General features: G+C 40.6%; 1 protein-coding gene across 4 annotated transcripts in view; it reads right to left on the bottom strand.

Moving 5' to 3' along the window:
- LOC124711639 (protein angel homolog 2) overlaps positions 1-24,544 on the bottom strand; it is a 167,728-nt gene that overhangs the window by 76,846 nt on the left and 66,338 nt on the right. For all 4 annotated transcript variants that reach the window (XM_047241826.1, XM_047241827.1, XM_047241825.1 and 1 more), the window contains 2 exons: positions 10,710-10,779; positions 665-980 (listed from right to left, as the gene is read on the bottom strand). In XM_047241826.1, the coding sequence (XP_047097782.1) occupies positions 665-980; positions 10,710-10,779 (386 nt within the window). The remainder of the gene's footprint in view (positions 1-664; positions 981-10,709; positions 10,780-24,544) is intronic.

Here is a 24,544-nt window from a genome sequence, read left to right as displayed (position 1 = left end):
TGGTATCTTGTATTTATTTTCTACTTCCTCTGATATCAATTGTATAGTGTTTCCACTGCCAAAGAGACCTGCGATGCTGTTTGCACAATTTAAAAACCTTCCCCTATTCTCTGCCTGGTAGGGTTCTTGCGAGTTCATACATTCATAAATGAGCACTTTAGGACAACACATGTTTCAAGTATCTTTAGTAACATTAAAATGTCTGTTGGCATAAATGATTCATATGCCCGTTCACTGATGCAAGTTAAGCAGCTCTCCTATGCACCATACATCTGTTTTATTCACCTCAATAACTGTGCAGTGTAGATATTGATTACTTTTAGCAATAATCCCAGCATTTTGAACCTTTAGCAGCAAAGGAGAAAGGAACCTACAATTTACATACAAAAAAGGGATTCTGTATTATGACAATGGGGAAAATGTTTATGACATGGCTTCTCAAATGATCAGAATGAGAAATAAGTACTGGACATGAGATAATGAAATATTAAAATATGAACTTATAGCAGTTCAGAGCTGCATGTATTTTTTACCCCAAACTGCTTCAATTATATTTGTACAGCAATATTGGTTTGCTAGGAACAGATCTGTCTCATAACCTACAGACTAAATTACAAAAGTTGCAAAGAACTCTAGAGAGAAACCAATACCCACAGCCTCTCACCTGGCGGCATCTGAGCGATACGCCAGCGACTCACACTCTGCTAACAGCAATTGGGTCTGAGCCAGTTTTATGTCGTGGCGGCGAGTGTTGTACAGCAGGTGAGTGGTGGCTACTACGACTGCCAAATGCTGCCAACCAGGTATCGTAGGAACCAATCTGGCTACTATAGCAACATTGTCACGATCCAGGTAAGGTTCCCCGGGAATGTTGAACTCAACAGCACTCCAAATGTCCACACGAAAAAGCGATGAGCGGTACCACAGGGCAACACCATCCACTCGGGCCCCTGTTCGTTTCTTGTACAGACCCTTATAACCTGGTAATGGAAATTATTACTTTGCTAGTGCCACTATTGCAACTTTCTGAAAGGCTGTGAAAGTGTATTACAAGTTAATTCAGTAGCCAGCATGAATTATATGAGCAAATTTATTGTCTCTTAGGAGAAGTATACCCCATGAAAAGCTGTAATTTGCCTTTACAATGCACCGAGATATTATTAAGACATTTTGCAATTCAGAAAACAAAATTTCATTTCCCACAGTTTAGTTACTTTCCATCTACATTTCCTATTATACAGTGTCTTTCATTTATCTGATGGCCGCCTGTGTGGCACAGTAGATGCCGGGCAGTGAGCGCTCCACTGCCCGCCGATCAGATGCCGTGTCACCCGTCTACTGCTGCAGTACGACATGACCACATAAAATGTAAGCAAATAAATTTTGTACTCAGCTGTGTCACGGAAGGTGATGCTGGAACCACCTTCCATTATTTTCCCCGCATTTCTGACATCTACTCAAGAAATTATTAATCACATGATGCAGTTCTCTACGAGATATTGAATGAATTGATTCACGGATCTTATCCTTGATTTCCTCTATCATGTGAGTATATGTGGTGTGCACTTCGTCCTAAAGAGAACCTCGCAAATAAAAATCACAGGGAGGTAAATCAGGACTTCTAGTGGGCCACATATTGTTACTAATCACTCTTTCATCGGCCACATCATGAACTGCCTGGAAAGAAACAATGGCCATATGAGCCCTTGCCGAATCCTGTTAAAAAAATGTGAAACTTCGTTTTCTTTCACTCAGTTCATTAAAAAATAGTCACAAAATGTTTTGCACCTGTGTCGTTAAAAAAAAGACTATTATTCTATCACCACTAACTGCGCACCATACCCCTTTCTTCTGATCATGAATAAGTTCCTCATGAAGCACGTCAGGTCTCTCTGCTCTTCAGTGTCGATAGTTTTGTGATACTTTACAGGGCCTTGGCCCAAGGAGCTTAGGACCTCTTTGTACAGAAGTGAATGATATTTGTGTTTGTTGTGAAAGACAGCTAAGAGACTTTTTAGGGGAATTTTATAGTTGGTAAGCAATGTCTTCGAGACGAGCTTCTGTGAGCACTGTACATCGTCATTTACGGTTCTTGTTTGAACACTTCTCATTTCATGAAATTTATCTGCATCAAGACTCTGAACATGAACAACTGGAAACTTCTGTTCAAACAACCTCTGAACAGTACGAGCGGACTCTGTAAGCACATACGAATTGTAAATAAACACTCGTTGTGGAATTGAATAATTCGTTCATCACTGTTGCGCTTACAAACTTCACTATTACACTTGTGATGCCTGTTTCACTGCTCGGATGACACTTGCCAGCAAGGTGCGTATGTCTGTGCAGCCTTCAGGCTATATAAAAAAGGGCGGGGGCATAGTGTGGTCTCGTGAGACTCATTCGGCTGGCAGGCATTGCTTTTGTGGCCGGCCTGCAGCACCCTGGGCAGGAGGTCATCAGATAAATGGAACACGCTGTACTTGTCATTTATGTAACTGAAAGACTATGGAAGGTTTCCATAAAATGTGCTAATTATGTTCTCTCTGCACACACAAAACATTTGGTCTATACTACATTTCACGAAACTAAAGAATTTCTGCAAAACTTAATCTATGACCTCCCTAAGACAAGCAAATCAATAATAATAATAATAATAATAATAATAATAATAATAATAATAAATAATAATAATAATAATAAATAATAATAATTACAACAGATATAAGCAAAGGCATGGAAATGGGTTATACATGCGAGCTACTTACAAAATGCTATGGTTTAATCAAGTATATAACAAGAAAGTAAAAAATTATCAGGCATGATCCAGTCAAAACATGTGGAATCCCTTTCACAAGGTGAGTTTTCTTCCCTGAAAAATTAATTTTCTATTTAATGTTAACCACTACAGATGTGAGGTTATGGTTGTTATATTTTTACAGTAATAACTGGGGGCATTCACTCAAATTTCTGTTCTACATACAGCTCAACAACGCATTTTGAAAGATAATGTTCTCAGAAACTTAACTCCTGAAATTAACACAAAAAGTCTACCAACACAACAGTGGTGTTCAGTAAACAAAATAAAAATACTTTGACTGTGAGTCCTCATCTTACATTACAAGTATTGTCTTCTGTCAGCAGCCATTCCATCCCAAACTGCATATATTGCCAGGACACGTTCTGCTGATCTGCTATGAGCTCCAAGAGTGTCAGTTTGACACTTCTGCAGACATCCAGGAGTGGCTGTGTACTGAGACGTCCAAGGTATTTCTGCACAAGTGCATCTGTTGTGTTCTATTGGCCGTCTACTTCTTCTCATTTCGCAAGTCTATGATCATCAACTTCTACATATTTCATCAAACGGGTGTCGCACATTTATAATTAAAATACTTCTACCTGTTGTCTTTCACCTGCAATTTCAGCGTATAGTGATGGTTCTCTTCATGAATAGCAATCTAGTTCTTCCAGTGAGTCTTGTTTCACCCCTTTCTTTTCTACATTCAAGATTTCAATGTCGTGCCTACTCCCTTAAGGGAGCAGCCTGTTTTGTTTACATGATTTGCAAAAGCTGATTTGTCATAATTACTTAACATGAATGCATCTTTATGTTCCTTGTATCTAACCAAAAATGTTCTTCCAGTCTGTCCTGTATACACGGTGGTTACAGTCAAACTTTTTCTACTGGAGAGCGGATCCGCGACAAATGAATGACCATAGGAGAATAAAACTTGGTGAAAACATTTATAGGACATGCAGAAGAGAAATAACAAATAAACCACTGAAAGAAAAACCATTTTAATTTTCTCATGAGAGGGTAACATTTGTTAACTGCTTACCATGTTTATATTCCAAGCTACAAACGCTGCTCAATGTAACGAATATGTGCATTCGCAACAGCCTGGAACTGTACTAGAGAGTGTTCAAAGCACTTTCTAAATGGTGGTAAATGAAATATTCAGCTGTTGTGACACAGCTTATGCACTGCTTGAAGACCGTACATCACATCCAGTACTCTCAGCTATGGCAACAATAATTTCTTAAAGAATGTTTGGACCAACCTGTCCACCTTTCCCAGGCACAATTCCTAAATCGCCTTGCAATTAAGACTTCCGAATCACTTTCTTCAACCCTCATACGGAAGGAAGACCTCTCTCTATAGCTTTAATGCATCGATACTTGTGAAGAGCAGCAACACTCTTGCTGTTGTCTTGATTAAACAGCTTTATGAGTAAAGTCCTGCTTTCCTCGTCGAGACCAATGTTGACTGACTGCAACTGTAATGCATGCTGATGCCTGTATTTAAACCCTATGTCAGTGTACCAGTATTGGCATCTAACAGCAAGTCACAACACTAACACTACTAACAATGCTTTCATATAAATTTGGGTACTCATATGGTAAATAGTTTCCCGTCTACAATGTCTCGAGTACCAAAAGTTTAATGGTAACCGTCCTGTACTTTGCATGACAGGATGCAAGTCTAATTTTAAGAACTCTCAACCTTTGAACTTCTCTATCTTTTCACCTACAAGATGTAATTAAGAAGTTTCAAGACTGATTCATTTCTGAGTAGGGGAGCATGCGGACTGGTTCCGCCGAGTGGGGGAAGTAGTGGGGGGTCTCAGGGAATGAGCTGATGCGGCGGCAGTTACCTCCGGAACTCTGGAGAGTCCGCATCACTTGCAGCGTGAGTGCGTGTCATTGACCTCGGTCAAAAAGTGGGAAAGGCGAAAATGGAGCAGCACTTGGAGCAGAGTTTTGCGATTAAGTTTTGCATGCGACTGAACCAAACTGCCACAGAGACTCTCAGTTTGATTCAAGAGGCCTTTAAGGAAGAAGCCGTGTCCCTTGCAATAGTTTTCATGTGGCACAATCGTTTCAAAGATGGCCGCGGGAATGTTGAAGGCGATGACCACTCTGGGAGGCAATCATCAAGCTGAACGGATCAAAATGTGGAGAGACTGTCGCAGGTGACTTTTACACTGGAGTGCTCCGCTGCTTGAGGAATTGAGTTCGCTGCGTCTGCCTGGCGATCAAGGGCAATTGGGTTCTCCGCCGAAGTTTTGGTCAAGTTCAACGTGACAACACTGCCACAGCCACCGTAAAGCCTCGGCTTGGCTCCAAGTGATTTTTTCCTTTTCCCCTGAATCAAAACAGGCCTAAAAGGGAAGCGATTCAACTACATCGACGCCATCCAGCAGGCTTCGAAGAGAGCCATCGACAGCATGACGCCCGAGGCCTTCCAGAAGGACTACAAACGGTGGAAGATGCGCTGCCGGCATTGTGTTGACGCTGAAGGATCATATTTTGAAGAATTTTAGCCCACTGTACTTAAATATCCAATAAATTTCTAGTTCTGAGTTAAGTATTGAAACTTTTGACTCACACCCTGTATATCATGCTTTCAGTTATACATCACTAAATTATTTGTTTGCAACAATATTTTAGTACCATGCGGTTGGAAAAGGTTTACGATCTGTTCCAAACTCTTGCATAATATTTCTTCTTCATTAAGCTGATTCATTCTGTTCTTATTATCATTGCATAGCAACTTATTAGCAATATAGCAATATTTATTTTACACCCACTTTTAATCACACTCTTGCGATAATTAGTTCTGTCTCTCTATTCTTCCTGCTCACCAGCATATTGACTGCTCTGTGCACTAATCAGCAGAATGCTGCTCCTTCATAATCCTGTGGACGGCATGAATCCTTAGGAATCACAGCGTTAGTTGTTGTTGGTTTTGTATAAATAGTAAATGTGTGCTTATTGCCTGCCTTTTAATGTTCGAATTGAGGAACTAAACACTGCTGTTAATTTCATGCTCCACAGTAAACTCATACTATACGCATGTTGAACATTTTTACTAACCCTTCAATATCTTTCTCAGAACTGTCAAAGGCAACAAGGTATTGTCTATGTAATGTTTATAATGACCAATTTTATCTATAATGGCACAGTCGGACTTTGAAACTTCTTGATCATTCATGAAAATGTGTCCACACTTCCTGAAATGCTGGACTCTATGGCTAAATGATTGTTTTGAACATAAAAACTTATGATTAAAAGTGAAATAGTTGAAACTTGTAATCAGCTGTAAAAGTTCAATGAATTTGATGGTTTCTTGTCTTGAAATTTTACTGTATTTTGGAAATTTCTTCCAATTATATCAACATTTTCTTTAATAAAATGTTACAAAATAGATTCTTAACATTCTGCCGTCCAGCGACACCACAGTGGTATCATGTGCGAAATAGCGGTCCATGGCCAGCGACACCACAGTGGTGTGCATAGTATCGTGCAGCGGCAGGCGACAGCACTTTAGTATCTTTTGCGTTCTGTGGGTGTTTGGTTTAGGTAACAATAAGTTACACAGGTCACCATGATTTTTGGTTTTACAAGTACTTGTGCCCTTTCATCGTCACAGATGAAAGAGACAATATAATTATTTACGACGAATGCGCGGAGCAAAACTTGGAGGTTGCCACTACATTGCGTATGTCTCATGATCCGGTTGACAGACTTTCCGGTCACTTAAAGCAACACCAACTAATAGGCCTACATATTTCCAAAATGATAAACGAAACTGAAGAAACTGCCATGTATGCAAAAAAACCACACAAACTTAATGTGCAAGCCGTGTGGAGTTGCGTTACATCTTGGAGACTGTTTTGCTGCATATCATATGAAAGAGAAATACTAAGTACGAAAGCCAATGCAAATAAACAAATATATGAAACAAATTTTGTATTTGTTTACGTATGTATATCTTCGAAATTTCATGGAAGTAGGGGAACAGAGTTAAGAACTTACGAGAACTAAGGATGACATTAGTAAATCATAAAAATTTATAATCTCTTGATAATGTCAAGAACAGCCGGCGACAAGCCAAGTAATCCGAATTAGCACTACCAGTGCCAAGTGAGTAAATTTGTACGAGACGTGTGGACGGCAAAGTGTCAATATTCAGTGAAATCAAATGGCAAAAATGACTGACTGGTTTCTCCTCAATTTTGTTAACAAAGCCATACTACTATGCACTGAATAGTGTTTTTTAAGACTGTTGTTGAGCAAGATAGTTATGTTATAGGCTGGGCTGTTTCTACAGTTCACTACTGCACGAGTTGGACGGTGAGCCTAACGTATTTTCAGTTGTGTTCTTAATTTAGGCACAGTTGGGTTTATAATTAAGCATTCTTTTTTTCAGCATCTGTTAGAGGAAATTAATACGTTTATTTTTTTCTTCAGAAAATGCATTTTAATTTTAGAAAATTCATGTTAACTTTGCATTTTCTAAAATATATTCATGCTGTAAATTATTGCCTAAACAAAAGAAGTTTGACTATTTTTTAGTTTAGGTTAAGTCTGCTGTTAAATGCTTTGGGATTTCAGAAATGTTTTCACAATGTACTCCTCCACCTTTAATATTACGAATGGATTCCTCTTATCTGCTATACACTTTTTATTTATGGATTTTATGATTATCAGGCTGGCTTTAGCCTTATGCTTGTCATTGGTTCACTTATCCCTTTTAGCAACTTATGGCTGACAGGATCGATTTCATTATAATTTACTTTAGCAACTTCAGTAGTCATTTTAGTGAGCGCAATCATTTCCTTCGCGATTTCTTTGTTAAATGGCCAGCTTGATATTAATTATTCATGCCATCCATTGTCTTCTGCAGTTTGGTGCACCGGGCAGCTAATATGCCAATGAGCGCAAAGGAAGGGAGACAGAATAACATTAAAAACAAATAGCCTAGTGAGTTACAGCCCGAAGCATAATGTCTAAGACAGTTTGAACAGGAGTTCATAAAACTCAATGCACATCCTGTGATGCAAAGATAGACAGGAAGAATATTTTCAGTCAGAAACAAGGAACACAAAGATGCATTCTGATTAAGTTACTATGACAGATCAGCTGCTGTGAATCATGCATATGAAACAGGCCATCCTCTTAAGGGAATAGAGGATGACTGGAAATCTTGACACAGAAAAGGAGGAAACTCTACTGGCTGGAAGATCTGGTGAGTGCTAGTCATGAATTGAACCACTGCAATATTCTAAAGTCAAATATGAAAGACAACAGAATGAGATTTCTTAATGGGTTCGTAGAATTTTTTTATTATAAATCTGCAACGTATATTTCATGAAACAGCTAGAGGCTGATGATCACAAAACTTAGGAAACAAGGAAAAGTAGGGGACCAATCGAACAGCATTGTGGTTCAGAAAACAGCTGCACTTATGTGGTAATAGCGTGGAAATATCAGTACACAACCACCCCTAGACTTCTGTAGAAGTGTCCACTTGACACACTAGGAGCCCATAGTAGATCAGCGGGACATTGCCTGGTGTAGTGTGCAACGTGAGATGGGATGGCTACTGAGAGAAGTCAACAATTTTAATGTATGACAAGGACCCGCACTCCAATGTGTTTTAATTCCGTTTTATTTTATGAAGGCCACAATTGTGTTTGTAATCTTCTTAGTGTTTTAACGTAATGAGTTAAGTTTTTACAACCTGACGATGACAGCATTGTTTCCCGAAATATGTTGCTGAGATATGTTGTTGGTGTTGTTATGGTCTTCAATCTTGAGACTGGTTTGATGCAGCTCTCCATGCTACTCTATCCTGTGCAAGCTTCTTCATCTCCCAGTACCTATTGCAACCTACATCCTTCTAAATCTGCTTAGTGTATTCATGTCTTGGTCTCCCTCTACGATTTTTACCCTCCACGCTGCCTTCCAATACTAAACTGGTGATCCCTTGATGCCTCAGAACATGTCCTACCAACCGATCCCTTCTTCTAGTCAAGTTGTGCCACAAACTTCTCTTCTCCCCAATCCTATTCAATACTTCCTCATTAGTTATGTGATCTACCCATCTAATCTTCAGCATTCTTCTGTAGCACCACATTTCAAAAGCTTCTATTCTCTTCTTCCCCAAACTATTTATCGTCCATGTTTCACTTCCATACATGGCTACACTCCATACAAATACTTTCAGAAATGACTTCCTGACCCTTAAATCTGTACTCGATGTTAACAAATTTCTCTTCTTCAGAAATGCTTTCCTTGCCATTGCCAGTCTACATTTTATATCCTCTCTACTTCGACCATCATCAGTTACTTTGCTCCCCAAATAGCGAAACTCCTTTACTACTTTATGTGTGTCATTTCCTAATCCAATTCCCTCAGCATCACTCGACTTAATTCGACTACATTCCATTATCCTTGTTTTGCTTTTGTTGATGTTCATCTTATATCCTCCTTTCAAGACACTATCCATTCAGTTCAACTGCTCTTCCTAGTCCTTTGCTGTCTCTGACAGAATTACAATGTCATCGGCGAACCTCAAAGTTTTTATTCCTTCTCCATGGATTTTAATACTTACTCCGAATTTTTCTTTTGTTTCCTTCACTGTTTGCTCAATATACAGATTGAATAACATCGGGGAGAGGCTACAACCCTGTCTCATTCCCTTCCCAACCACTGCTTCCCTTTCATGCCCCTCTACTCTTATAACTGCCATCTGGTTTCTGTACAAATTGTAAATAGCAATTCGCTCCATGTATTTTACCCCTGCCACCTTCAGAATTTGAAAGAGTATTCCAGTCAACATTGTCAAAAGCTTTTACTAAGTCTACAAATGCTAGGACGTTCCTAGCCTTTCCTTAATCTAGCTTCTAAGATAAGTCGTAGGGTCAGTACTGCCTCACGTGTTCCGATATTTCTATGGAATCCAAACTGATCTTCCCCGAGATTGGCTTCTACTAGTTTTTCCATTCGTCTGTACAGAATTCGCGTTAGTATTTTGCTGCCGTGACTTATTAAACTGATAGTTCGGTAATTTTCGCATCTGTCAACACCTGCTTTCTTTGGGATTGGAATTATTATATTCTTCTTGAAGTCTGAGGGTATTTCGCCTGTCTCATACATCTTGCGCACCAGATGGTAGAGTTTTGTCAGGACTGGCTCTCCCAAGGCTGTCCGTAGTTCTAATGGAATGTTGTCTACTCCTGGAGCTTTGTTTCAACTCACATCTTTCAGTGCTCCGTCAAACTCTTCACGCAGTATTATCGTATCTCCCATTTCATCTTCATCTACATCCTCTTCCATTTCCATAATATTGTCCTCAAGTACATCACCCTTGTATAGACCCTCTATATACTCCTTCCACCTTTCTGCTTTTCCTTCTTTGCTTAGAACTGGGTTTCCATCTGAGCTCTTGATATTCATACGAGTGGTTCTCTTTTCTCCAAAGGTCTCTCTAATATTCCTGTAGGCAGTATCTATCTTACCCCTAGTGAGATAAGCCTCTACATCCTTACATTTGTCCTCTAGCCATCTCTGCTTAGCCATTTTGCACTTCCTGTCGATCTCATTTTTGAGACGTTTGTATTCCTTTTTGCCTGCTTCATTTACTGCATTTTTATATCTTCTCCTTTCATCAATTAAATTGAATATTTCTTCTGTTACCCAAAGATTTCTACTAGCCTTTGCTGAGATATGTAGGACGGAAATACAGGTGAATGCTATCAATTATTATTGTACTACTACTGTGATTTTCTATTATTTAGAGATTGTGACAACCTCATAAAAGCTTCACCTGCTTGTAAATAATGCTCACTACCACTTATTACTATTCCTGAACTATGAAAACTAAATAGAAAGAGTAGTAATAATGGAAAGCGTGTTTATACCTAGTTTTGAGAGTTCATTTACATAAAATGGATCCCAGTGATCCTCCTGAACTTCCTGAAGACAAATTACCTGAAAGAAGAATAACGTTATTAGCTGAAAGTAGAATAGAAGTAAGATGACACAGTTAATACAAGGAGGAGAAAAAAATCACATCTAAAATTAAAGGCAGCACAGAGAAAAGCAAAACAATAGTGATGACAGAGTGGAAGGAGGAAGGAAGGGATGGTACGAAACTGAATGGAAAATTTTTGGAAGTGGTCAAAAGTATAAGTTCTTCGGACGAATGGTCACAAATGATGGCAAGATAGCTGAAGAAAATGAGAAAGTAATACAACAAGTAAAGATCTTCTACCAAAGGGTAAGGGGTATATTTCAAAATTAAGCAAAAGCGTTCTATATTCAACTTACTATTAACCCTTTGTACCACATGCCGCTGGTGTATGAACCAAAACGAAAAGGAAGAGATCAGAATGCAAGTAAGAGTGAAAGTTAAGAAATATCAAAGCCAAAGGAGTGAATGACAAAATAATACACAATGTGGAAAGTAAAAGTAAAGTAGTTTGGGATGTCATACACATTGCATCCTGCTACTAGGGTGTGTGGTGCATGTGTGTGTGTGAATTGGCCACCAGCTGTATCAGTGCAGGCTGGCTGCTGGAGACCATCTGTGGGAGCTGTGTGCATGGTGCAGTCTCCACTGCGCTGTCTGTCGGTGAAACACACACACATGTATATGCGTGAGGCACCACTGACTGACTCACTCTGTGTTCACGAAGTTGACCATTCACACCAGTTGTTCTGTCTGTGGATTCACAAGAGGATTATTTCTGCTATTGTTCAGATGTTTCTGAAGAAAGCCATATTTGTGTTACTTGGATTGGTTTTGTATATTACTTGGTTACTATACGATTGGCGATGAGTAGGAATGGTTTGCTCAAGTGCAGTCTCCAAGTGTGATTTCATCAAGTTAATCATTATGGACACCCTGTTACCAGCCCTGACTGAACAGCTTACTTTGGCACTGACTACTTTGTCATTTTCTTCTAACAGATATGGTACCATTCCCTCAGTCCAATACCCCACTTTTCCTCCTATCATGAATAAGCTGAGGATTGGGAGGCTTACGAAAAAGAAAGACTAGGACAGCAATTTTTGGATTTCAGTGTGACAGACTCAAATTTGTGCAAAGCTTTCTTCCTCTTGCGGATTCTTCCTAAAATACATCAATTACTGTGTGAGCTTGCCCCTTTAAAGGACTGGCAGCTCTTACTTTTGATCACATATGTAGTTTATTGTCCTACTACCATCACAAATGAATGCATGTAATAGTGGTGCGAGTTGAATTCTACCAATGCCACAAGAAACCAAACCAGTCATTCAGGGCAGGGGCAGCTGAACTTCACAGCCTTAGCTGTAAGTGTCAATTCGTTACTGATGCCTATAACAAATCTTACACAGACTCTTTGGTCCATGACTAAATTATCTTTTTTGCTCTGGATAAGTAAGTGCGCCAGACGGCTTTACTCTGCACAAAAAAGATGAAGATGAAGAAGAAGAAGAAGAAGAAGAAGAAGAAAGAAAGAAATGTCCCATTCACAGAAGTTTTTGCAAACAGCACAATCTTCTGAAGTTTCTTGGGCAGCAAGTGATCAAACTGAAGCACGGGGCAATGTGGTAGCGGTGTCACAAGACGTCCGCACTACGACGACAGATAGCTTGCATGAGGAGGTGGCGGTAAACATGTGGGCCCAGCTCTGAGCAGACCAAGGCCGGCCCAAGTGGCTGCAACTGTCACAGCATCAGCATTAGCATTCTGTTTCCATCTAGTCCTTTCTGTTTTGTCTAATGAGAACATCTGGCATGTCGTAAGTGCTGAGCTACTTGTACTGCCTGCCAGAAGAAAGGCCACATCACCCTCATGTGTTGTTTGCCTTAGTTTGCTCACGTTATGGACATAAAAAGTGACTCCAACACCTGTGACTTCTTCCAAGCTGATTATTGAGTTAAGTGTTTTTCAACAAGTGCTCCAGCTACAGGTCGACACCGGAGCTGCAAGGACACTACCGAATTCTGAAACCTATGGGAGTTTAGGCTCACCACTGTTGACACCTGTCATGTGGAAGTTGGTCATTTATAACAAACAGAACATTGTACTGTTGGGAAAATTTATGGCATCTGCCTCTTACAAGTCTGTGGTTTGCTCCATTACATTTTTGATGGCTGCTGATGCCAGCATTCAGAACTAGTTTCAGATTAATGCATTTCAGGCATTTGGATTTTCTATAACCGACACATTTCACCTTGCATCCGATCACATACTGTATTCTCAACTGCATACACTGTCTGAGGTGATTTCAGAAGATGTGTAAACATTTTTTCTGCTCATATTTCTTTTAAATCCATAGCTCAGCCTCATTTTTGTCGTGCACATCCTATTCCTGTTGCCAAGAAGATCAAGTGAAAGCAGAATTGGGCTGACTTCAATCTCGAGGGGTGGTGCAACCTGTTATAACTAGTGACTAGTCGTCTCCACTGGTTATGGTTTGGATGCCTTCTGCGAAACTTCAGTAACATTGTCAATGCGGAGTCGACTGTGGATACATATCCTCTCTCATGCCAGGAGGAACTGTTGGCGAAAATATCAGGTTCTCTCAAATGCAGCTGCAGGTTGTTGTGGGCAACGAGTCTCAGCGAGTTATGGTTTTGAATACTCCTCTTGGTTTCTACCCACATTTGTACCTTCCTTTTGGTGAGACAAGTGCCCCTGTTATTTTCCAATGATTTTTAGAGCATCTGACTATGCCTGTCCCAGGTTGCATAAATTATCTGGATGATACTGTTGTCACGGCTTCCTCTATGGCCAATCACTTGAAAAATTTGTGTTCAAGGTCTCATGGCATGGTGTTTGCCCTCTGCCAGACCTCATCTCCACAGTTACATCTGTGCCTTGCCCCCTCTTCCAGTCTCCTACCATATATTCCTGCCAGGGTTGGCCACATTGGCCCACCCCTGATTGTGAACGTACTTTTCAGATGTTGAAATAAACTACTCTCGCCACTTTGTTTAGCTACATTCTCTCCAGACCAGCACAGTTTCGGCGACTGATGCCTCATGGTACGACCTCGGTGGGGTCCTTGCACACCGATATACCAATGATTCTGAATGACCTGTTGCCTTTTTTTATGAGGCCAAGTTTCTCCTTCTTACTGAACATAAGCCCTTGGTTTCCGTGTTTAACACTTGCACATCATTGTCTGACAAAGCAGCACACCACCTACAATGCTGAGCACTGTTCTGGTCTATAATTATGAAACCCATTTTCAACCTACCTCTGAACATGCCAGTGTGGATGCCTTATCTTGCCTTAATGTAGGTCTTGATTCCGGCTGATTGTGAAGAATTGCTTTTCTTCCATCTCGATACTGAAGCGGAGGCCACTGTTGACTGTTTCCCAACTACAAGATCGCACATAGCAGCTGCCTTTGCCACTGACCTGTTTATCTGCCCGGTGGTTCAGTTTGTTTAACAGGCCTGGCCAGATAAACCTCCAAGTCATGCTTCAGATCCCCTGCACAACTATTTTTTCTTATGGTATCACCTCTCTGTTTCTGACTGTGTTTTGATGTTGTCCACAGAAGACCTCCCTCCCAGAGTAGACATTCTAGCCAAATTACAATGTGTGATTCTGGGTCTTCTCCACCAGCACCATTAGAGAGTTTTATGCACTAAACGGTTAGCTAGGTGACATGCTTTTTGGCCAAGAACTGATGGGAAAATATCCTTTTTGTCACAGCTTTTGAGCATTGTGCCCAACAACAGGCAGCTCCCAGAGTGTCCCTGTCCCCCGCTCCTCCACCTTCTGTGGCCTGCGCCTCACCTGCTGTGCTTGAGTTCGTCCAGCCACTTCACAATGGGATCAATGGAGTGGGCAGAAGGGTTTGGTTGCTGGCCTAAAGTGGATACTTGCCACTGTTGTCCATCACCACAGATGCCATCTTTGTGGTGTCTGTACAGCTGTTGGGGTGGTGGCGCACAACTTTGATCAGCTGTGCCCCTGCTCACTGCCGGAAGCTAGCAGTTCACAGATGCAACCCCCATCGCTGTAGCTCGCCTCTCTGCCTTGAGCCCACCATCAACTGCTGCGGAGGCGCCCCCCGTCCCACTAACTGCCTCCACCACATGTGGCGCCCTGGAGTTCAAACTTCCCAGCGCCGGGCTCTGGTCCATCTCCAGCCTCGGGTCCATTGCCGCACTCTGCTGTTCCAGTCAATCCCTTCCACCTGCCTTCTCACCATAACTGCCTCACCCAATGTCGTCAGTGGGTCCAGCCTCATTTCCTTTGAGACCTGCCTGCTGATGACGACACAGATGGCGATGGCATCCTCCTCTCCGGTGCTGTCATTGTATGTGGCATGGGCCCACCGCCCTCGGACATGCCCACGATCATGCACGTTCTGCCCCTAAGCTCCGGTGCCTGCCCGGCACATCATCTTGCCCCCTCTGCCGGCACTGGCTGCCACCTCTCTCAAGCCAATAGTTATGTCTCTCGTTGGGCCACCAGCATCTCCCCACTGCCAGGGTGTCCACTTCGCACAAGGGAGAGGTATGCTGCAACCAGCTATTAGTGCATGTGAGGATGAGTTCATCAAGTGTGGTGTCACTGTGCTTGTGTGTTTGGATCGGCTGCCAGCTGTATCAGCATGTGCTGGCCAAGGGAGGCCATATGTGGCGTAGGCTCCACCTCACCAACTGTTAGTGACTCGGATATATATATGCGCGCAGAGCAGCACTGACTGACACACTCTACGTTCATCTAGCTATACCATTCACACCAAATGACCCCATGTCTCTTAATGTGTGGATTCACGATAGGCTTATTTCTGTTATTTCTCTGAGGTTTATGAATAAAGCCATATTTGTGATACTTGGATCGGTTTTGTGTGTTATTTCGTTGCTACAACGTAACATGAAACTAGAAAAGGCAGATAAGTATAACAACATACAAATCAAAGATGGGGATAGATAGAAAGTCCTCCTGAATTAGCAAATTTTGTGAATTACTATTTATCTGGGGTTGTGGACAATCTGTAGCAATATCCTCCTGAAACACATGTAGCACCCAAAATGACTTACACAGCAAGCAAAATGATGCTTGCCCACTACCGAGCCTTAAGTCAAGAAGACAATACAACAATTTAAAAAAATAATGTCAGCAGGCATAATGAAGTTCCTGCCTCTGGCCTAAAGGCATGCATAGATAGCTTACAAGCCCCATTAACAAACATAATAAATGAGTCCTTTAGTTATGTATTTTTTCAGATTACTAGAAGAAACGCATGACTTGTGTATTTACTAAAGAAAGGTAATGCAGCAAGCACTGAAAACTACAGTGCAACTTCACTACTGTCTTCATTCTTAAAAATAACTGAATTAATCATGAAAGAGAGACCACCGAGTTATATGAATAAATACAACCTTCGTAAAGTCACATTAAGCCTATATATGTCTACACAATTACTCTGCAATTCACAATGACATGCCTGGAAGAGGGTTTATCGAACCACCTTCACACTATCTCTACTGTTTCAGTCTCAAACACTGTATGGGAAAAACGAGCAGTAAAATCCTTCTGTGTGAGCACTGATTTATCCTATTTTGTCATGATCATTTCTCCCTATGTAGGTTGGTGTCAACAGAATATTTCACCAATCAAAGGAGAAAGCTGGTGATTGAAATTTCATGAGAAGATCCTGCCACAATGAGAAATGACTGTTTTAATGATTGCCACCCCCAATTCACAAATCATGTCTATGGCATTCTACCCCCTATTTCATGATAATACTAAATGAGCTGGCCTTCTTTGAACTTTCTCGATTTGCTCTGTCAGTCCCACCTGATGCACATCCCACACCAAATAGTCTATACTCCAGAAGAGAGCATACAAACTTGCATTAAGTAGTCTCTTCAGTTGTCCTGTTGCACTTTCTTAGTGTTTTGCCAACAAATCTCAGTGTTTGGTTTGCTTTACCCACGACATAATCTGAGTGATCATTCAAATTTATGCCATTCGTAATTGTAATCCCATGAACCATAGAACTTGCCGTTGGTGGGGAGGCTTGCGTGCCTCAGCGACACAGATAGCCGTACCGTAGGTGCAACCACAACAGAGGGGTATCTGTTGAGGGGCCAGACAAACGTATGGTTCCTGAAGAGGGGCAGCAGCCTTTTCAGTAGTTGCAAGGGCAACAGTCTGGATGACTGACAGATCTGGCCTCGTAACATTAACCAAAACAGCCTTGCTGTGCTGGTACTGCGAACGGCTGAAAGCAAGGGGAAACTACGGCCGTAATTTTTCATGGGGGCATGCAGCTTTACTGTATGGATAAATGATGATGATTTCCTCTTGGGTAAAATATTCCGGGGGTAAAATAGTCCCCCTTTCGGATCTCCGGATGGTGACTACTCAAGAGGATATCGCTATCAGGAGAAAGAAAACTGGTGTTCTACGGATTGGAGTGTGGAATGTCAGATCCCTTAATCAGGCAGGTACATTACAAAATTTAAAAAGGGAAATGGATAGGTTAAAGTTAGATATAGTGGGAATTAGAGAAGTTCGGTGGCAGGAGAAATAAGACTTTTGGTCAGGTGAATACAGGGTTATAAATACAAAATCAAATAGGGGTAATGCAGGAGTAGGTTTAATAATGAATAAAAAAAATAGGAGTTCGGGTAAGCTACTACAAACAACATAGTGAACGCATTATTGTGGCCAAGATAGACACAAAGCCCACGTCTACAACAGTAGTACAAGTTTATATGCCAACTAGCTCTGCAGATGACGAAGAAATTGATGAAATGTGTGACGAGATAAAAGAAATTATTCAGGTAGTGAAGGGAAACAAAAATTTAATAGTGATGGGTGATTGGAATTCAAGAGTAGGAAAAGGGAGAGAAGGAAACATAGTAGGTGAATATGGATTGGGGCTAAGAAACAAAAGAGAAAGCCGCCTGGTAGAATTTTGCGCAGAGCATAACTTAATCATAGCTAACACTTGGTTCAGGAATCATGAAAGAAGGTTGTATACATGGAAGAACCCTGGAGACAGTAGAAGATATCAGATAGATTATATAATGGTAAGACAGAGATTTAGGAACTAGGTTTTAAATTGTAAGACATTTCCAGGGGCAGATGTGGACTCTGACCACAATCTATTGGTTATGAACTGTAGATTAAAACTGAAGAAACTGCAAAAAGGTGGGAATTTGAGGAGATGGGACCTGGATAAACTGAAAGAACAAGAGGTTGTAGAGAGTTTCAGGAAGAGCATAAAGGAACAATTGACAAGAATGGGGGAAAGAAATACAGTAGAAGAAGAATGGGTAGCTTTGAGGGATGAAGTAGTGAAGGCAGCAGAGGATCAAGTAGGTAAAAGTTTAAGGATGTAGAGGCTTACCTCACTAGGGGTAAGATAGATACTGCCTACAGGAAAATTAAAGAGACCTTTGGAGAAAAGAGAACCACTTGTATGAATATCAAAGGCTCAGATGGAAACCCAGTTCTAAGCAAAGAAGGGAAAGCAGAAAGGTGGAAGGAGTATATAGAGGGACTATACAAGGGCGATGTTCTTGAGGACAATATTATGGAAATGGAAGAGGATGTAGTTGAAGATGAAATGGTAGATATGATACTGTGTGAAGAATTTGATAGAGCACTGAAAGACCTAAGTCAAAACAAGGCCCCGGGAGTAGACAACATTCCATTAGAACTACTGACAGCCTTGGGAGAGCCAGTCCTGACAAAACTCTACCATCTGGTGAGCAAAATGTATGAGACAGGCGAAATACCCTCAGACTTCAAGAAGAATATAATAATTCCAATCCCAAAGAAAGCAGGTGTTGACAGATGCGAAAATTACCGAACTGTCAGTTTAATAAATCACGGCTGCAAAATACTAACGCAAATTCTGTACAGACGAATGGAAAAACTGGTAGAAGCCGACCTCGGGGAAGATCAGTTTGGATTCCGTAGAAATATGGGAACACGTGAGGCAATACTGACCCTATGACTTATCTTAGAAGCTAGATTAAGAAAAGGCAAACTTACGTTTCTAGCATTTGTAGACTTGGAGAAAGCTTTTGACAATGTTGACTGGAATAATCTCTTTCAAATTCTGAAGGGGCAGGGGTAAAATACAGGGAGCAAAAGGCTATTTACAATTTGTACAGAAACCAGATGGCAGTTATAAGAGTAGAGGGACATGAAAGGGAAGCAGTGGTTGGGAAGGGAGTGAGACAGGTTTGAGCCTGTCCTCGATGTTATTCAACCTGTATATTGAGCAATTGTAATTCTGTCAGAGACAGCAAAGGACTTGGAAGAGCACTTGAACAGAATGGACAGTGTCTTGAAGGGAGGATATAAGATGAACATCAACAAAAGCAAAACAAGGATAATGGAATGTAGTCGAATTAAGTCTAGTGATGCTGAGGGAATTGGATTAGGAAATGAGACACATAAAGTAGTAAAGGAGTTTTGCTATTTGGGGAGCAAAGTAACTGATGATGGTCGAAGTAGAGAGGATATAAAATGTAGACTGGCAATGGCAAGGAAAGCATTTCTGAAGAAGAGAAATTTGTTAACATCGAGTATAGATTTAAGTGTCAGGAAGTCGTTTCTGAATGTATTTGTATGCAGTGTAGCCATGTATGGAAGTGAAACATGGACGATAAATAGTTTGGACAAGAAGAGAAAAGAAGCCTTTGAAATGTGGTGCTACAGAAGAATGTTGAAGATTAGATGGGTAGATCACATAACTAATGAGGAAGTATTGAATAGGATTGGGGAGAAGAGGAGTTTTGGGCACAACTTGACAAGAAGAAGGGATCAGTTGGTAGGACATGTTCTGAGGCATCAAGGGATCACCAGTTTAGTATTGGAAGAGAAACTTTTTGAACACCCCATATTTCAAGTGGGCTCCTGAACTAATGGTTTGAAATAATTTTCTGAGAAAGCATTGAGTACAATTTCAAACATTTTATGCCTACAGCTGGATTGAAACATGTATTTTCCATAACATATTTAGGGTAGATTGAAGTCAGCACCGACTTAATTATATGAGTGCGGTACCTATTGGAAATAAGACTCAGGCTTTCTTCGAACTGCTCAGCAACTGTATCATCTAGGTCAGGGAGTACGTAAAATGAACCAGTTAGTAATAATATTCTGGTTGTCAAGTATAAGCTCTACCCAAACTAACTTACAGGAACTATCTCCTTAAATTTCACTACTAGATACACTACTTCTGACAGCGAAAAACATTCCTCTACCTACGGTATTTAATCTATCTTTTCTGAGCACAGTTAGGTCCATTGAAAAAAATTGGGCTGAAGTTATTTCAGGCTTTGGCCAGCTTTTTGGACATATACCAATTTGAGTTTCAAAGCTTTCTATTAGTGCTTGGAACTCTGGTGCTTTCCCAATAAAGCTATGAGAATTTACAACTACAGTACTAATTGTTGCTATGTCTACCTTCCTGTGTGCCCTGCAGTCTTTTATAATGATGCTCTTTCTGTAGGTTTAGTTTCCCAAGACTCTATAACCTATAAAAACAACACCCAGTCCCCTCCAAACAGACACTGTTACCCATGTAGCTGCTTCCTGTGTGTGGTGGACCCCTGACCTGTTAAGCAGAACATGGATGACATATTTGTAGGTTGTGTAATCACAAATTTTTTAGGGATGAAAATTTATTGTCACCTAATATGGAATGAACATAATTGGAAAAAAAATGCATCATCATCATGTTATGCTCTCCAGGTTATAGCATCAGTGAGTAAGAGCCAACATCTAGTGGTGACATACTATGCTTACATGCACTCAGTTCTTACGTACGGTATTCTTTTCTTGGGACTGAAGGCACGAAACACAAACTCAGTTTTTAGACTGCAGAAAAGGGCTGCAATAATAATAGCTAGAAGTAATAGTCCAGCTCATTCATGGTGTATACGTGGCCAAGAAAAACAAAATTCCCGGATTTCCCGGTTAAAAATACACTTTCTCCCGGATGAAAATACACTTTTTCCGTGTTAAGTGATAGTATACTCTTCCTCGACACTGTAAAAGTCATCAATCCTTTGAATGTTTATGGTTTTATATACTGACGTAGAATTTCCCGAGAAAACGAAACTCAGGGGGGAAAAACACGTATTGAAAGACCTTTGATGTGCAGCAACATGTACGCTGCATATTTTCGTATTACGAAGGTATAAATTTGAATTCCACCAAATAACGCATGTCACTTTCCGAAGCATTGAATTGAGATTGCGACGCGCTTTTGTAAGCGTGATGGCTCATTTAAGTGACCTCGCCAGTTGATGACAGCAATAGGACACGTGATGTAGTCAGCCAATAGCAAGATCACTCTTAAGTAGCGCGAATACACAAATAAGAAAAGTTAATGGCTTAAATTAATATACATAGCATTCACATATAATATTGGTCTCGAAGATTAATAAGTTGGAAGAGAATATAATGTTGATCTTTTTGCACGTGTTGCACTTTAAGATACACACACAAATGTACCAGTAAAATTTTTAACGCAACTGTCTCATCTTCTGGGCTCGAAATTCTTCTAAATGGTCGTCCTCAAAGAGCTGATTTTTAAATGAGAGTCAAACGCTTTGTGATTTAAGGAATTCATTGTACATTCTTGCACATAATTCATCTTGCGTAAAAGGAAATCTGCTTTGAATGTAACGCTTTTCCAACCACCATTCGCAATATTTTCCCGCGACCTGTTAGAAATAGGTCCGTTTCAGCAGTTACAAGAAAACGCCAGATAACTGGCGTCACCGCCCTTGTGCAGCTACGATGACGCAGGAAGCCCATATGTTCATACTTGTAAAACATTAAAAGATCTTACATTATGTCATAAAAGAAACAAGACATCAAAGGATACTTCAAGAGCGTCGGGATTTCGCGAACCATACTAAAGTGCATAATTCGGCTTAACATGCACATCCGTATGTAGATTTTCTTGGAGTACCAGTACTCATGTTTGGTTCTTTATTATAGCTATTCATACGTGCACTTGAAATGCAGTGAACAGTTGAAACTAGCCAACAGTGTGAAGTTAAACACTTCGTTTCAAATAAATTGACTGCCTCAGTAGAAAGGATTAATAAAAGCCAAATCTCTTTAGCAAACCAGCAAAAATAACTTCATTGTTCGGTAAGGTGATTAATGCTTGACTGTCAAAGGCGAAAATAAAATCTGAAACTATTAACATATTTTAGCCTGCCGTAATTATGTGAACTTATTTTAATTCATTTGATAGCTCCCGGCCACAAAAATCTGTTTTGTTATCATTTAACGTGAGAGCAATAAACGAAGAGGAAACAACAAAATCACTGAACGTAAACACAGGTCACGTGGAGACGACCCACCTCCCCACCACAACTCAGACTGCTCTGTGCATCAACCCCGGATCTACGATATTTCCGAACCAGGGCAATTTTAAGTATTGGCGCCCAGCCACACTTCCATAACAAGAAGTGGGAGAAGGTACTACTCATACGCGACTCAACTGCGCATGCGCAAGAGCCCGCCCGTAACTGCTCAAACGAATCTAATTTAAACAGTTGTCACGTCACGCTCATCGGAGGCAATTTGTTGTTATAAAGCATTGCATAGTGTTCCTAATGCCGTTGACACACTTTACTGTTGGCAGATGCTTGTATGAGCACCGTTTTGTTGTTGTGTACGGCGCATTTCCTTTGCAAGTTAAGTTTTGTTTTCGTTTTCTTTTCTTCTGTTCATGTTTTGTTGCTGCAGTATCATTCTGCAGAAGCGGGATACAATAATATCCTTTGTCAGAGTGTTGGTTCTTACCAGTCAAAATCACAAATTTAACTGAAAACTAAAACAACGAAAAATTCCAGGAATTCTAAACAATTCTCAGGTTTCTCCCGGTTTTCTACTGGATGGAAAAATTCCCGGGTTTTTCCCAGATCTCCCAGTTGTCCCAGGTTGTATACACCCTGTCATTGTAATGAGCTATTTAAAAAATTGGGCATCCTTACTGCACCAAGTGAGTACATTTACCGATCTGTGGTGCATATTGGAAAAACATTACCAAGTGTATTGTGCACAGGGATAATGTCACTGGACACAGCATGGCAAGAAAATGGTTCTGTAATTTCAAAAGGATTGTTTTGAGATTAGCGACTCTCCACGTTCAAGAAGACCTTTGGGGTTTGATGAAGATCATTTGAATGCATCAATCCACAATGATCCACATCAGTGTACCCAGAACTGGTAAATATGATGAACTGCGATCATTTCATAGTCGGGCAACACTTATATGCAATAGGGAAGGTTCAAAAATCAGGTGTATGGTACGACATGCTCCAAGCCAAAAAGCAAAAAAAATCAGCGTCAGGCCATATGTTGCATCTCTACTTTCTTGGTATTAAGTGGCTAATGAAAACACCGACCACTCCCATCCTGTATCATTACTGGTGACAAGACATGGTGTCGTTATGCTAACATAAGGAAGAGAAAGGGATGGTTGAGATCAAACAAAGCAGCAACTCCCCTTACAAAAACCTGTGTGCATCCACAAAAGAAAATGCTATGCATCTGACGGAACAGCAACAGTGTGGTGTGCTACAAATTGCTTTCCCAAGATGTAACCATCACTGCTGACATGTACTGTCAACAACAGAGCAACTGAGATGTCTTCCAAGATGCTGTCCACGAACAACGAACAGGAAGACTGCGTGAAGTGATGCTACTCCATGATAACAAATGCTACACTGACAAAAAATACTGGACAGGAGTTGGGCTGGGAAGTCATTCTGCACCCACCATATTCATCTGCACCCACAGATTTTCGCCTTTTCTGCTCTATACTGAGAATAGCCTTCAAGAAACTTCCTTTTCGGATGAAAATGCACTCCGAACATGGCTTGACAAGTTTCTCATCTCAAACCCACGATTTCTAGTGCTGAGTAATCAAAAAGTTACCCCAACATTGGCAGACTGTTGTACATAGTGAAGGAGAATTATTATTTATGACTAAAGTCCCTTTTAGGTGTATCTGTTGTATTTATTTTTAAACTTATGGAAAACTGCTACGAACTTACACACCAATTGAATGCAGCTAAAACGGTCTACAGAAGTCATGTATGTTACAGAATTAAAGATCACTAAGATTACCCAGAGGGCTAATAGCAGTGGGTAGTGATCAAAGGGCGTAACTTATAACACCCTTTCACATTTCAATTTGTGATCACAGTTTACCGCTTGCACAAGGATATCTTAAGTCAAGATGAAAATGCATGATAGTGATGTCTTGTCATTCTCCTGAGTTCAACATCTTACTCGTCATGAATAGATGCTTACTCAGTTTCTTCATGGGGACTGGAGGGTATAGACGAGTAAGTGTGGGCATCTGCTTTCTGAACGGACTGGAGTTGGTGCAAGGAACAGAGTAACATCTTCACAGTCTAGGGTCTCCAAAGGATGTCCTTAATGTGTCCAGCAATGAAGAAAGGTATTGGGTATTATATTATTAGTTATCTTAAACACATTATGTATAGATCAAGGAACAATGTACAATAGGGACCAGCCGATTGGAGCATTGCAGCTGTTAAGTTACTAGCCTCATATTCGGTGGGATGAAGTTGTTCTGTCTGGCCATCCTGATCTAGATTTTTCGTGGTCTTCCTAAATCACTACGGCAACTGCTGGGATGGTTCCTTAATCAAAGCTATGGCTGACCAAAAGCCCTATCCTCAAAAAGCATGTTATGTATTCTATGTGTTGTATATTTTG

Source organism: Schistocerca piceifrons, chromosome 8, assembly GCF_021461385.2.
Source record: "Schistocerca piceifrons isolate TAMUIC-IGC-003096 chromosome 8, iqSchPice1.1, whole genome shotgun sequence".
Lineage (NCBI taxonomy): Eukaryota > Metazoa > Arthropoda > Insecta > Orthoptera > Acrididae > Schistocerca > Schistocerca piceifrons.
Note: the sequence above shows the minus strand (reverse complement) of the source record. Positions and strands in the feature narration are given on the sequence as shown.